At 38.0% G+C, this 15011-nt stretch overlaps 1 protein-coding gene across 4 annotated transcripts in view; it reads right to left on the bottom strand.

The window, feature by feature from the left end:
- Window positions 1-15011, bottom strand: part of LOC117296380 (mitogen-activated protein kinase kinase kinase 15-like) — a 45535-nt gene that overhangs the window by 26763 nt on the left and 3761 nt on the right. For all 4 annotated transcript variants that reach the window (XM_033779262.1, XM_033779264.1, XM_033779265.1 and 1 more), the window contains exons 4-20: window positions 12177-12269; window positions 9759-9865; window positions 9377-9425; window positions 8587-8821; window positions 7231-7390; window positions 6619-6706; window positions 6041-6109; window positions 5794-5874; window positions 5120-5161; window positions 4417-4463; window positions 4170-4265; window positions 3456-3546; window positions 2675-2808; window positions 1639-1766; window positions 1142-1245; window positions 871-1009; window positions 361-422 (exon numbers count right to left, since the gene is read on the bottom strand). In XM_033779262.1, the coding sequence (XP_033635153.1) occupies window positions 361-422; window positions 871-1009; window positions 1142-1245; window positions 1639-1766; window positions 2675-2808; window positions 3456-3546; window positions 4170-4265; window positions 4417-4463; window positions 5120-5161; window positions 5794-5874; window positions 6041-6109; window positions 6619-6706; window positions 7231-7390; window positions 8587-8821; window positions 9377-9425; window positions 9759-9865; window positions 12177-12269 (1725 nt within the window). The remainder of the gene's footprint in view (window positions 1-360; window positions 423-870; window positions 1010-1141; window positions 1246-1638; window positions 1767-2674; window positions 2809-3455; window positions 3547-4169; window positions 4266-4416; window positions 4464-5119; window positions 5162-5793; window positions 5875-6040; window positions 6110-6618; window positions 6707-7230; window positions 7391-8586; window positions 8822-9376; window positions 9426-9758; window positions 9866-12176; window positions 12270-15011) is intronic.

Genomic DNA, 15011 nt, shown 5'->3' with positions numbered 1-15011 from the left:
TCTCAGTTCCCTGGGGAGTATACAACCTGGGCAACCGTAGCAGTCCAAAGGCTTCTTCATTCACAATATCAACCTCTACCATGTCTACCGTCGCAGGTACCTATTTATACCCCTGGGTAGAGAGAAGCATTTACAGTAAATCTTGCTCAAAGACACAAGTGCCACGACAGGGGCCCGAACCCACACTCAAAATGACTTAACCACCAGAACTTGAATTCATTGCTCTTAACCACTCGGCTACGACACCCTAGTTTGTCTACAATACAACAACCCTTCCATTTGAATGGTTTTGAATGGTTATTGATTTCACTAGCAAATCTTACTTCTTGCTAACTGTTGATAATTCAAGTTAATACTTACCGCAGCTCCATGCCCCCTGATGCCTTTGTCAATGACCTCTGGAGCCATGTACTGCAACGTACCTATAAAAACAGGTCACCAAAAATAACTTGTATAAAATTACAAAAAGAAAAAGGTACACAATGACTGCAACGCTCCATTAAAGAACCCAGCGCACTTATGGAAAAGAGAATAGTTCGCTCCTTAGTCCCTGGATTGATTGGCAGCATATTACGCCACAGCACCTTGTAAACTATTTTATTTTGATATATGAGTTGGGGGGGGGGGGGGTGGTTCTGAAAAGAACCGTTGGTTTCAACTCGACGTTTTCAATCAGTATGCTTAGATCGTCTTCTGGTGACAGCTGTTCACAGTTTTTCCCAAAATGTTTAGGTCTCATAATTCAAATTAGTCCTACATACCTTGCAGGAAAATACTTTCTAGTAAAGCGCCTTGAGCGTCACTGAAACCAATATGTGCGCTTTATAAGAAGCCACTTTGATTATCATTGTTATTAATAGACTCACTAACCTTTGAAGGAGTCTGCACAAGGATTAATACCAGCGAGTCTCTTGGAGGTACCAAAGTCTGAGATCTTGACCACTCCGCTGTACGTATTGACCAGCACGTTGTCCCCCTTGATGTCTCGATGAACAATCTTTTGGTCGTGCTGAACAAAAAAAAAATTCTATATTAGCTCTTACTGTTCACAGTTTTTCCCCAAAAGGAATTGTTGTTTTGACAAAAAAGAGAGTTGATGTTGAAAAAAAGTAAGTCCTGAAACTATCCCAAGTTTGCTTACCAGATACTTGAGGCCTTCTAGGATTTGGCGCGTATAGAAGGAGATGGTTTCCTCATGATCCTTCAGAGGGCCCCATTTGGACCTCAAGAGGGCAGACAAACTACCTGCAGATCAAAAAATAATTATTATTATTACTGCATTTCGTTATAAAAAACAATATAATTTTAACAAAAAAATTAATGTTAGTTTGCATCTGGGATAAAGAATAAGTAACACTCAACGATGTAAGGGTTTAACACACAAACAATACTCTTTATCCCTGAGGCAAATTTGAGGTATTATAGAGGATTGGTAAGGGTAAAAAGTTCTTTAATTTTACTCTGAAATCTCACGGATTACATGGATTATGAAGTTGAACTAGAACCATTTCCTGTGAAAAGCAATAGGTTATTTTGAGCAAGGTTTAAAAACATAATTGTTTTATTTGTAAAACATTTGTAAACAAAGCTACAAGTTTAGAATAAGTAAAAAATTAAATCAAACATGATCTTTTCTACCTCCAGGGACCTGCTCCATGAATATCCGGAAGAAGCCGTCGCAGTTTTCCGAGCCGAGATACTTGACAATGTTTTTGTGACTCAGTCTGGAGTGTAGAAGGATCTCTTCATGCAAGGGCTGCACTTCCCTGGATGAAGGAAAACGAAGAGCGATGATAAAGATTAGAGACACTAAACCAACTTTGGTAATTGTCAAAGACCAGTATTCTAACTTGGTGTATTTCAACATACATAAAATAACAAATCTGTGAAAATTTTGACTCAATTGGTCATCGATGTTGCAAGAGAATAATGAAAGATAAAACGCCCTTGTTGCACAATGGGAGACTTTCTGGGACGATAGAGGGCAGCAGACTTACCAGGTAAATCCATTGTTCTCAGAATTATGCGCATGTTCAGAACTACGTAAACAATGGAAATTTACCCGGTATGTCTGCTGCCACCTAGCGTTGGAAAGTCTCCTATTACTTTGTGTGCTTCCAGATGCAAAATGAAAGGCTTCAGGACTGAAGTCTTTTAATATTTGAGTTAGAAATAACCTCTTTCTCAAAAACTATGTTACTTCAAAGGGAGTCGTTTCGCACAATGTTACTGTAATGTAAATACTACCATCAGTAGTTTTTTTTGCTTTGTATTTTACACTTTGAAATAATGTTCATTATAACATGTGGGCTAGAGAGAAAAAATGGACCCTTCCCATGAAATATGCTAATTACAATCACACATGCGTACAGACCCTGTTGGTTGGCAAACGCCATAGAGTTGTGCACTAAGCAGACACGCAATCGCGTCTGCGCCACGCACCCATTAGCCGTGTACAAAACAGCGCGATGTTCCCTCATTTAGGCAACCAAAACGTTAGTGCGCACGCGCTATGTGCAATTTACATATTTCATGGGAAGGGTCTATTGCGGGTGTCCCAAAAAATATTTGTTGACTTGTCCTGCAGGCGAGTGAACAAACTTTTATTGAGGGAAACCTCTAAGTCTATGAATCTACCTTCAAGGATGAACATCCATGTACATGAATGACTAACCTCATGTCTTTGATGGGAATCTCCTTGACTGCCATACGGACCTGGGTCCTTGTGTCTCTCACGGCGTACACACAGCCGTACGTCCCTCGACCCAACAAACTCTTATCACCTTTCTCATCATACTCATACTCAAACTGGTTGACAAAGTAAGAAATCAAAGTTATACAACCTCTAAAACCATCCTAAGTCATTTAATTTGTGTCATTCAATGGGGTGTCATGGCCGAGTGGATAAGAGCAACGAACTCAAGCTCTGGTAATAATAATAATAATAATAACAAATTCTTATATAGCGCACTTCACAATAAACCGTATCAATGCGCTTTACATTACTGGTGCTTCTGTTCAGCAGAGTGTGGGTTCGAATCCCGGTCCTGACACTTGTGTCCCTTACCAAGACACTTAACTATAATTGCTTCTCTCCACCCAGGGGTAAATGGGTACCTGTGAGGGCAGAGATGGTTCTTGTGATTGATTTAGCCGAGTAGCACATAAATTGCCCACAGGCTGTTTACTCCCCAGGGAGCTGAGATGGTTTAAGGAATGATTTAAGGCCCAGTGACCAGGGGTAATATGTAATGTCGGAACCGCTTTGAGACACCCCTCGGGCATAAAAAGCACTATATAAAAATGGGTTGTTATTATTATCATTATTACCTACTCAAACTGTGTTTAACAAATATATTGACATAACAGTTTTCAAATAACAAATTTCGCTCAAATAAATATTTCTTTGTTCAACCTAACAAGGATATAGAAAACCATGACAACTCATGCTTAACCTGAATTGGTTCACTGGATAGGTCTGAATCCACCTCCCCAGAGAAGACGTCATCTTCTGACGCTACGATCTCCTTCGCCAAATCATAAAAACTACAGTAAAAAAAATAAAAACACATAGAGGGACAGTTTAAAGGCAGTGGACATTATTGGTAATTAATCAAAATAATTATTAGCATACAACCTTACTTGGTAACGAGTAATGGGGAGCTGATGATGGTATAAAACATTGTGAGAAACTGCTCCCTCTGACATGTCTGAAGTAACGTTGTTTTCGAGAAAGAAGTAAATTTGAAAGACTTGATTTCGAGACCTCAGATTTAGAATTTGAGGTCTCGAATTCAAGCATCTGAAAGCACACAACTTCGTGTGACAAGGGTGTTTTTTTTTTTATTATTATCTCGCAAATGCAATGACTAATTGAGCTAAAAATTTCACAAGTTTGTTATTTTATGTCTGAAGTAACGTAGTATTCAAGAGAAAAGTTTTATGTTATGCATATGTTGAGATACACCAAGTGAGAAGACTGGTCTTTGACAATTACCAAGTGTCCAGTGTCTCTAACTAATGCAAAAACTTTACCCGGAATAAAGAAATTATCAAAAAAATTGTGTTACAACATTTGTGACATTCAACTGACATGAACTATCATTATTATTAATTAAACCTAAATTCACAATTAATTAATTAAAGTTCCAACTAAGCTGGTCACTCACCATTGTCTCTGATGGTCCGAAGAAAAGAACAGCTGGAAGTCGTCTGAATTCTGCTGGACGTACAAGAATACACAGCGGTCATCTCTCTTGTACAAGCTAAAAGTAAAGAAGATACAGAGATAATAGATATTAAATTTGCATCGGGGGATAAAGAATATTAACTTTTACCTCATACACCAATGTGTGTGATGGTAGGCAATCTCTCATCATTTTTTATAAATAAATTGAATATTTTTAAACTACTGACCTGACTCCCTTGATTGACTGCGCTTTGAACAGCCATTCGTGAATACCCTATTGACAAAGAAGATAAACATTCATTAGCAACTTTCATTAAGGCTTTTAATTAAAACTGCAGGAGTTGAGATGAATGTGTAGCAATTTATCCTTCAAATATGTAAGTTTTGCCAGTTCCTTGTAGGTCACAAAGGTCACACTTGTGTCCTTAAGCAAGACACTTAACCATTGCTTTGTCCTTCTGATTGGACATAAAGCCGTTGGTCCCATGTGTTGTGTAACGCATGTAAAAGAACCCAGTGCACTTATCGAAAAGAGAAGGGGCTCGCCCCGGTGTTCCTGGCTGTGGCTGCTGTATGCGCCCTAGCACCTTGTAAACCCTTATAAGGTGCTAAATAATTGGGTCTCAAAATTCATCACTGCAATTACCTATCTTTCTAAAAGTTTGTATATACTCAGCGCCTTGAGTACCTTGCTTAGTAGATATGTGCGCTATATAAGACTTTGATATTATTATTAATCGTGTAAACTTAAAATATTTGCAAACAATAAAAAACAAACTTTCATTAAAAGGACTCTATCTATTTGAAAATGAGTTCATAACAAAACTGGATTTGACCTAGAAGCCCTCTCTTTAAAATATATTTCACTTCTTTATTGAATATAATATGAATAAATTTAATATTAAAATCAAAAGATGAGAGCAAGCCTACCTTACAACCTTCCGGAACTCCCACATGCCACAGCCTCAACGACTGAAAAATAAAAATACATTTAATTAATTCACAATTTCGGAGTACAGCTTCTCTTATATTCTGTTACTATTGACATGCCGATTATGGACAAGAATGAAATTATCAATAACTTATTTAAAGTACTATGAAATCTTTTTTGGATTAGCGGAGACAAATAGGAACAACTAAAACTCAAAACACCAGACTCACAAGGCCTCAAGGTGTGGGCTACAATCAATTTTTTTACAGGGGCCCAGTGCCACCTACTCCTGGGGCTGAAACAGTGTTACCCCCTTTACAGTCAATAGGGATGTAGGCTTGGGTTAACCATCAGCAGCCTGGCCGGAAGAGCAGAAAACACTTCACCTCCCCAACTTGTGTTAAATATCCTGAACCTACATTAGTGTAGTGAGCAAACAACATAGGGTGCGTTCGATTAGCTTCCCCGGGTCGACCCAGGTCTGCCCCCGGTACATTCGAATAGCTTTGACGTCATTCCAGGGGCTCACCCGGGTCAGCCCCAAGTGCCCTGTTTTCCGACGGATCACCTGGGGCTGGCCCTAGGTGCATGACGTCACCATAAGAGGGCGAGTGATCTTTACAATTAGCTCTTGTCAGGGGCTAATTGAACACTCTTTAAAAAAGACTTATACCTTTTGTCCTTGGTCGTGGTCATCTTTGTTGATGGTGATGTAACTTGGCTTCATCTGCTTAGTTGGTTCTAGAACCAGCACCTAAATTTAAAATTGAGGTATAAAACCAAAAGAACACACCTGTTAAAGGTTGAACATTTCAGTTCAATCAACCATTAAAAAAAAAGTAAAAATAAAACTTGGATATCAATCAAAATCAGCTTACAACCGAAGGAAATATTTATGTTGCAACATCAATAAAACTTACAGGAAAACGGACATCAGTGGTGCTCTCTTTTGTTGCTTCCACAAAGAAATCTAACCAGAAATCAAACAGCTGTGGGTAAAAACATAAGACATTTTGGTTAGAGCAAACTATTACCAAATAACCAAGTAAAAAGTGTATTTCTAAAAGGTATTATACAGGATTGGTAAGGATACAAAACATCATTGTTTAATAATGAACAAACTGTCACCCTCAATACTGCAAAACCAGCATAGCCTACAGTCAGGCCCTCAGACTCCGTCAAATCTGTTCTAATGATTCTGATATATCCACCACTCGCAGAAACTTATAAAATGCCTTGTTTCCAGAGAGGCATAGCACCCTATGTATATGTAGCAGTCAAGGCTCGTTCTAGGGAGTCGGTACTTTCCAAAGGACCCAAGCAACAACAGAGTTCTAAGGGGAAAGTTCCTTTTGTTGTCACTTTCCACCCCTCATTTCCTCACATTCGTAAAATAACCGGCTCTAACCATGATATTCTTCACCTTTCAGATCGACTTTACTATTTTATCAACAATTTAGAAGTACAAGTGAGAGGCATTTAGATCAAGGGTATTTACCATTTGATCCCTGGTAGGATTTGAATCCGCTCCTGCCGTCCTGACCTTGTTGATCATCTTAATATTACCTAAAGTAGACTTCAGATACCTGCATGTCAAACCAAAACAAAAACCTGTTTGAAAATGCTGTGGCAAAAGATGCAGCTGTCACATCCCTATGTGAATGGATTTGAAGTTCTTGAGAAATAACAACAGTTTTGGGCTGTTTTCTCAACAAGTAGACACTGTTTTCAGCTGAAACCTTCACATATGCAAATTTTATTTAGGTATCTTTCTGGTGGTTAAGTCATTGGGATGTAGGTTTGAATCCCGGTCACGATACTTGTTTCCTTGAGCAAGTCACTTGACCAATTGCTTCTCTCCACCCTGGGGTAAAATGGATACCTGTGAGGGCAGAGATGGTTTGTGTGAGGATTTGAACTGGCATCTCGCCACCGGTTACACTCAGTGAACTTATGGTTAAGATATCTGCTCTAGAATGCAGGGGAACATGGATTTGAACTCTTTCTCTAGTTCCTGATCATTTCCCTAGACATTGTATAAATCACACAATCAGTGCATGACAAAACCAACAAGCCTCCAAACAAACTAAAATTGTGTTTTTTTTCTTACCATATTGGAGGTTTAAGCTTGAACATGCACTCCGCAGCCTGGCAGGCTTTTCCAAGGTCGCCTGCTAAGACGCTGATCTCAAAGAACGTCGCTACATCCCAGTAGTCCTGGAGGGATGCTAGACTTCCCTTCTTACCCAGAAGGTTATTCAGAGTCATCCCTGGAAAGTCAAACAGGTGGAAATTTGAATTATTGTCGGGGACAATTTCATCATGTTTGCAAGGTTTAGGCCCAACTTAACTCCAGAAACTCATCAAAAAATATCATCCAGTTCGTAATCTCCGCTCTAAATCCAGGTCTCTCTTAGTTTGTCCCTCGACTTTCACTAAATTTGATGGGGCCAGGGGTGGATTTCACAAAGGTAGTCCTAACTTAGGACTAGTTCTAGGCAATGCTAAGAGATAGGACCAGTCCTAAGTTAGGATGGGTTACTGGTTCTACCTTAGGACCAGTCCTATCTCTTAGCATTGCCTAGGACTAGTCCTAAGTTAGGACTACCTGTGTGAAATCCACCCCAGAGCTTTGCAGCAGCAGCAGCAGAATTATGGAATAGTCTTCCGGACACCATAAAACAAGCTCAAATAGTGAATTTATTTAAGACAAAGTTAAAAACACATTTACTTTTGCAATAGCCTTCAGTATTTCTTTCTGTATCAACTAAAATTTTCCTTTTGTATTTACTTCACATCTCTATTAACTTTTACTTCTCTTTTGTTTTCATCTCAAAGCGCATAGGGACTTCTCTGTGATTGTGATGCGCTCTACAAAAATGGTTCCTTATTATTATTATTAAGCATGTTAAGTCTACAAATGGTCTATAACAACTGGTTCAGACAGGCGCTCCAGAGTCGGGCTGAACCAAAATATTGTGTTTAAGTATATGAGAAGTTTGACGTCAGCAACCTATGAAAAGTGTTATTATTGTTTGTGGGTTTCGCTTCTAATCTACTGTATTTGGTCCGGCGTGAATCTGGAGCGCCTGTCTCACCCGGGTGTCACTCAACATTCTCTACTGTTTTAATCCTTCTATTCTGTTTGGAACATTCTCTGCTTAAACTGGTTTAAAATTCATTCATCAAGAATTTTCATATTGGTTTCTCTGTACTTAAAATTGTCAGTGAAATCTATCCTCTACAAATGAACTTAGCAATGTCATGCTATAGCACCCTCAACCAAAATAATTTTCTTATACCTGAAATCCCTGGGTTTGTTTCCACAACAAACACATTTCTAGTCATTATTTTTTATTTCAGTCAGAATTTTTTCTATATGGTTAATTTAAACTCAGAGATTTCAGCAAGAATTTCCTCATCAATACTGGTTTTAGAATTACTGATTGAAATTCACGACACTCACCGATCTTCTGAAGTTCTCCCGATTTTGAGAAATCTTTGCCGGAGAGGACAAGCAAAGTGGCTAGATTGATGCCGGCATACTCGTTGGGTTGAACTTCAAAACCTTTCCGGTACCAGTGGATAGCTTGATCTCGACTCTCCGTGTCTTCGTAGTTAGTCTCGGTGTATTTGTCTTTGTAGATTCGACCGCATAAACAGAACATGTCTGGAACCTGGTTCTCGGGCTTGTCTAAGGCCTGGAGATGAATTGTGCGAAAATTTCAAAGTAAGCACAGAAACAAACACAAAGGAATAAAGCAGAAAATGGTGAATGATTGTGAGAACAAGACCAAATCTGTGTAGGATTTGAGGCATTGCGTTCTTTATCAATAAATTTGGTTTGAATAGCACTAAGTGTGTACACGTCTACTTGCCAGGTAGATTAAGTTCTGTAGAGAACTGTCTTGCTTTATATTCTTTTAGCACGGAGTAGATTTTTGGAATTCGGGAGACTGCTTAGTTTTCAGAAACCAGTCAGTTTCCTGTACAAATGTATGGTTTATTTCTTGATAATCCAAAACAAAATTGAAATATGAAAACATGAAGGCAAACATAATATAAAAACTGTCTACCTAATATATTTGTTAAAACTAATGATGCTGAACAGTGCCATGTAATCAAGTTAATAAATATAATACGCCTAAATTAATTGACAATATTTAAAGGCCATACATGTATATCTTTAAGAACATCCAATTTTAAAGAGAAAATGTTTTGACAATTTATAAGCGACTTTTGTATATTCGTCTTACCCTTGCGATAACTACCAATGCTTTCTCTCGATCACCAACTCTCTTTCGTCTGAGAAGAAAAATCGACAACTAAAACTGAAAAATAGGGGCAGTATTCACACGAATGAAAGACAAACACTTTAGTCAATTCAGACACGACAGGGCTGATGCTTTGTGGCACAGAGGCACAAGAGGCAATTGCCTTGGTGCCCCTTGCACCTCCAGGAAAGAAGCATCAGGTGTTACTCATTTCAATCTGTTGGGCAGTTTACCATTTATTGATATTACTTCTACCATGTCTAGCACCCTAGGCCTTACTGTTTGGATGCTCCCCTACCTCTAACAAACAGAGAGAGAGAGAAAATAAGTGTAGAGTTTGGGGTCGCTGCTGGGGACAACTTACCGATTAAGAGCGAATGCATAGAGGTGGGTGATAGCAGCTTTCTGTGTGACATTATCGTTGGCTAATTCTTTGATGTCCTCCACCAGCGCAACCATAGAATTGTAGTCCTGAGACAAAAAAAAAAGATAATTAGTTAATTTATCAAGGTGTATTGCTTACAGCGTGAAATATAACATCACACCTGCTGGTATCCCCCCCAAAGACTTGGAACAGTGTGCTCATGATTGCACAGATCGGCGTGCCCTCACACGCCAGGCCCTTGTCAGCTTCGAGGAGCAGAGAAGAGCTGGCCTGATCACCGCCCGAGAGAGGAAAAAGGCTGCAGCTGTGTCAGCTGTACCTGGACAGTTTCCATGCCCCAACTGTGGGCGGCTATGCCGCTCTCGAATTGGATTATATAGCCACATGCGGACACACTGAATGTGCAAAGACGTCATCGTCGGCCAGACGGACAACCTACTACTACTACTATCTCTTACTTTGGTATTTTTGAAAGATGAAAGTCAATGTTGAAACTTGTGCATTTCCGAGTATTTTCTTAAATGGTTAGACGTATCTTGTGACTTTCGTATAAAACCGTTAGATTCCAGAACATGACCAAACTACACCAGAACTTGAGCTGTTGTGTCTGGTGCCAAGGTATGTCAGATGAAACTGGACACAAAGTGGTTTTATCTTGATAATTTTTGTGAATTTGATCAGCAGTCAAACAAATAATTGTTTGTTATTTTTTTTTACTTTTAAAATCTGTTTTCTTCTTCTTGCAAACTGGTTGTAGTCGAGGGCACATTGGCCAACAATTTGCACATTGGCCAAATGGGTGGCTTTCAATGTGAACACTATATTCATGTTTACACATTTTTTTGTAGGTCATTCCTCCTTGACCTTCTGTCATCCATATTACAAGGGCAGTGACCTTTCCACTAATCTTGAGTCTCTGGGATTTTACTTTTTAGGTTCGTTGAATTTAGGACTTGAATTCCACAGGGATCAAAATTAAAGATTAATATTAACCTGTGAGATGAAATGATAATCCAGAGTTCCAGACCATAGAATGCCATCATGGCCATAGACGAGTAATCCATATGATCTACTGAGCGCGCTCAAACATGGATCAAAAACCAGGCCAAGGTGTTAACCTGGATCTGCTCTGGTGATCTGGGCTCAATTTCATTAAGCCTGTAAGCATAAAAGCTTGCCAAGCACAGACAAATATTAAATTATAAGAGTATTGATATTTTGGCTGGTAACATTACACATCATCTGACCAGTCATCACAATTGCGATGTCAAAAGCAGGGCCCAATTTCATAGAGCTGCTAAGCACAACAATTTGCTTAGCATGAAATTTCTTCCTTGATAAAAACAGGATTACCAACCACATTGTTGCATATTGCTTGTTACTGGTATTCAGCTATTGTTTGCTTAATCCTGAAAATCACATGGAAATTTGGTTGGTAAACCTGTCTTTATCAAGGCAAAAAATTAATGCTAAGCAAATTGTTGTGCTTAGCAGCTCTATGAAATTGGGCCCTGATACGTTAAATTGGCCCCTGGGTATTAAAAAGTTATTGATTGTACGCTACTTATTTTTAAGATGTTCACAATTTACCATGTCCACCACGTCCAGTGCATGACAAGTAATGTAGGCATAATTGAAACCCATCACCCATGACATGCATGAAGCAAAAACCTAACCAAAATTATATTTTGTGTGTTTGGGTCTTTTCAAGCAAAGGTGACAATTTGAATTAACACAAAATCCTTGCTATGTGTTGTGTGTACAAAACCAACAGAGAGATTGTGTAGTGCAAAACAAAGAGAGATCAGAGAAAGGGCAACCTTTTACTTGCATCAACAAACATTGGGTGGGTGTGTGTAATTAGGGGTGGACGGCGGAAGATGGAAGGAGTGAGGTTGTAATCCAAACGAAATCTGCTTTCTAAATTTCCAAAGAGTCTATAAAGACCAGAGCCCAATTTCATTAAGCCTGTAAGCACAGAAATTTGCTTAGCATGAACTTTCTTCCTGATCATGCTGAATAAAAACAGGATTTATTAGCAACAGCTGAATGCCAGTAACAAGCAATATGCAACAAAGTAAAATTTTGTTGGTAATCTTGTTTTTATCAAAGAAGAAATTTCATGCTAAGCAAATTTTTGTGCTTACAGGCTTTATGAAATTCGGCCCTGGGGACAACAGAGGCCATTTGCTAAATAGCAGAGGAAATTTGCTAAGCATTATCTTCTGTAAAACAGCTTTCATTAAAGGCATGGGCCCTATTTCATAAAGCCTGTAAGCAAAACAAAGAAATTTGCTTAACAAAGACAAATTCTTGCTTAGCAAAACTGGGTTACCAGCCAAAATATTGTACATTTACCATTGCTGTGGCTGGTACCCTACTCATTTCTCAGCTTACCTGGATTTCTCTGTATGACAGAAGGAATTGATGTACGATATCGCCAGTGAGCAAAAGTTGCTCATCCATGCGTGACTTCAGAACGGCTAATTCCTGGAATAGAATCACAATAGAATGTAGAAAAATCATTGACATGGGATCAGTTGATAGACACAATGCCCAATCGTGAAAATGCAGTTTGGAAAGTACATTACATACTAGTACGAAGTGCTTACATGCGTATTGTTTTTATTTATTTGTTTACTTACAAACTTATTTATTTATGTTTATTTGGTTATCTTTATTTTGTAAAATTTGTGTATTACTTTATTTTTATGTTTATTAAATTATTTTCATTCTTAGTAGTTATTTATTATTGATTTTGTGTGTGAATTACCTGCTTTTATTATTGGGTTGTGTACCATGACATAGTGTTTCTTGCACTATTTAAAAATGTGCTTATAAATTTTGTAAAGATAATTATAAATGTAAATGTCATTAATTTGACAGAGATTGGGGGAAATAGTTTAAGTCGAGAATAAACTATAAAGTGTATATTCGTTGCTACAACATACATGTACTCGCCTTCGGCCGGTCGTACCTATCAACAAATCCACACTTTCTCGGCCATTCTCTTTTTTAAACATTTTTTTCATGCTACATGTAAATGTACAAACATGCAACACATATGACATTTAAGAGTCAGTGTCAGTTATGCCGAAACATCAACAATCAAAACTGGCATACAACAACTGATGCATGTCTGTCTATCCAGGGTCGGCCTACATGTATTGCAAAATGTAGACTTTATTGTCCAAACATGAATGAACAGACCCACCCTTACACATATTACAAGGACTTTGGCAGTGGTTGTACCATAGAAGGAACCATCACTCTATGGTTGTTCATTGTTCAGTTGTTAGAGTTTTATAGACAACATTACATGTAACCCCTGGGAAAAGATGCAAGTATTGTGTGGGTGGGGTGTCATACTGCCATCGCTGAGGCTTTTCACTGCCAATAAAGGAACACCTTGCCTTGGATCGGTCGAGTTGGTCTTTGAAAAGCGTTTGTAACCGTTTGTAACCGTTTGTTATAAAATGCATGGTAGAAAGATGTTGTAAAGTAGAATACAATGATCCACACAAACATGCCTCGAAATTGTATGGTTTTCCTTTTACCTCGTCGACTAATACGGTCGGCCATTTATGGGAGTCAAATTGTTTACTCCCATAAATGGCCAACCGTGTTAGTTCGCAAACAAAAAGGAAAACCACGCAATTTCGAGGCAAATTTGTGTGGATCATTGTATTCTACTTTAAAACATCATTCCAACATGCATTTTATAAAAAACGGTTACAAACGCTTTTTATAGACCAACTCGTCCGATCCAAGGCAACGTGTTCCTTTAATATTTCAGGATTGGGTTTTCAAACGCAGTTCTGGTTTTGCTTTCAAAAGTATAGAAATTGGCCTATAATTCACAAGATTGTCAAATTTATTATACTTTATTTATTTGATTATTTTGTAAATTCAATAAAATAAAACTGAATTGGTAAAGTTTAAATGGTTTGGGGTAGAGCGGGGTTTGAACCATGATTGACCCCTGGATTAACCTGACGGCACTCCAACTGTGCAATCTAAATATTTCATATTTAGTAATATTTAAAATTTATATTGCGCCCCTTACTTACAAAATGATCAGAGGCGCAGAACAATCTAGCACAAATGTTCTATTTAAAAATTGTACATTTGTTCTATTTAAAAATTGTTATCTCCAAATTAGGCGTATTTTAATATGTAGGCCTAATCTATCTGTGATGAAAATTGCCTTGCCCTTCACAGCCATTTCTGAATGAAATTCGAGACAGCCTCTCACCCACGCATCATGTGCAATTTGAAGTTGGCAGGTCGACAAAAATTACTGTTACATTTTACAAATATCATCTTGAACAGTTCGGTCAAATAGCAGACATACTGTACATATCATGTACATTTGTACATGCTGATCAAATGATATTTTACATTATTTTAATTTTAAGAAACTAATCCCTCGTAAGGAATGTGGTTTAAGGGAACATGATTCAAAATATTTCAACTTGAGAATCAATTCTCCATGAAACAGTGAAACGTGTCTTAGATTGTGTCTCCAATTCTGGATTGAAACTTAGTTGATTTAACTGCTCCAGATTTTTTGGCAAAAGCTCAAGAACACTTCAGCACCGACTGCACCTTGTCATGCTTGTGGGCTGAAATTTTAAAATAAGTTTAATGTAGGATTAAAACAATTGAGAGGTTCCAAAAACTAGTGTTTACAAAGATAAAGAAATAAAATCATTAAGTGCTTCCATCTTGTAATGTGTATAAATATTTGTTTGTTTTGCCAAGGTTTACTTGGAACAAAAATACTACCCCTTAAATGTAAGCATTGAATTGATGTGTGTGAATAATGAAACAAAAATGTTATTGGTGAGTTAGGAGAACAACAACTAAGGCTTATCAATCAACAAAATAATTGTGTCAATTGCCAGGGTTGTGGTTTTGTGCGGACCCCGTTAGTCATAGCCCGTGACTAATAACCACAAACATTAAATTATCTCTCTTCAGTGACTTTCAAGGGGATTGCCACTGCATGGATGACATTTGAGTTTGCTTAGTATTCATTCAATTCAAGTCAATTCAATTCCATTTGATGTTTTATTGTCCATTAAGTTGGACGTTTGTCAAACATGCTCTTAATGAAAAACAACAGATATTGTTAAAATTACAGAATACATAGAATAGGCCTATCAAACTACGTGTATGCTGCAGGCCTACAATACTTATAAAACACAACAAAACTTTTAACTAATTTTA

The sequence above is a fragment of the Asterias rubens genome, chromosome 11, assembly GCF_902459465.1.
Source record: "Asterias rubens chromosome 11, eAstRub1.3, whole genome shotgun sequence".
Taxonomy (NCBI): domain Eukaryota; kingdom Metazoa; phylum Echinodermata; class Asteroidea; order Forcipulatida; family Asteriidae; genus Asterias; species Asterias rubens.
Note: the sequence above shows the minus strand (reverse complement) of the source record. Positions and strands in the feature narration are given on the sequence as shown.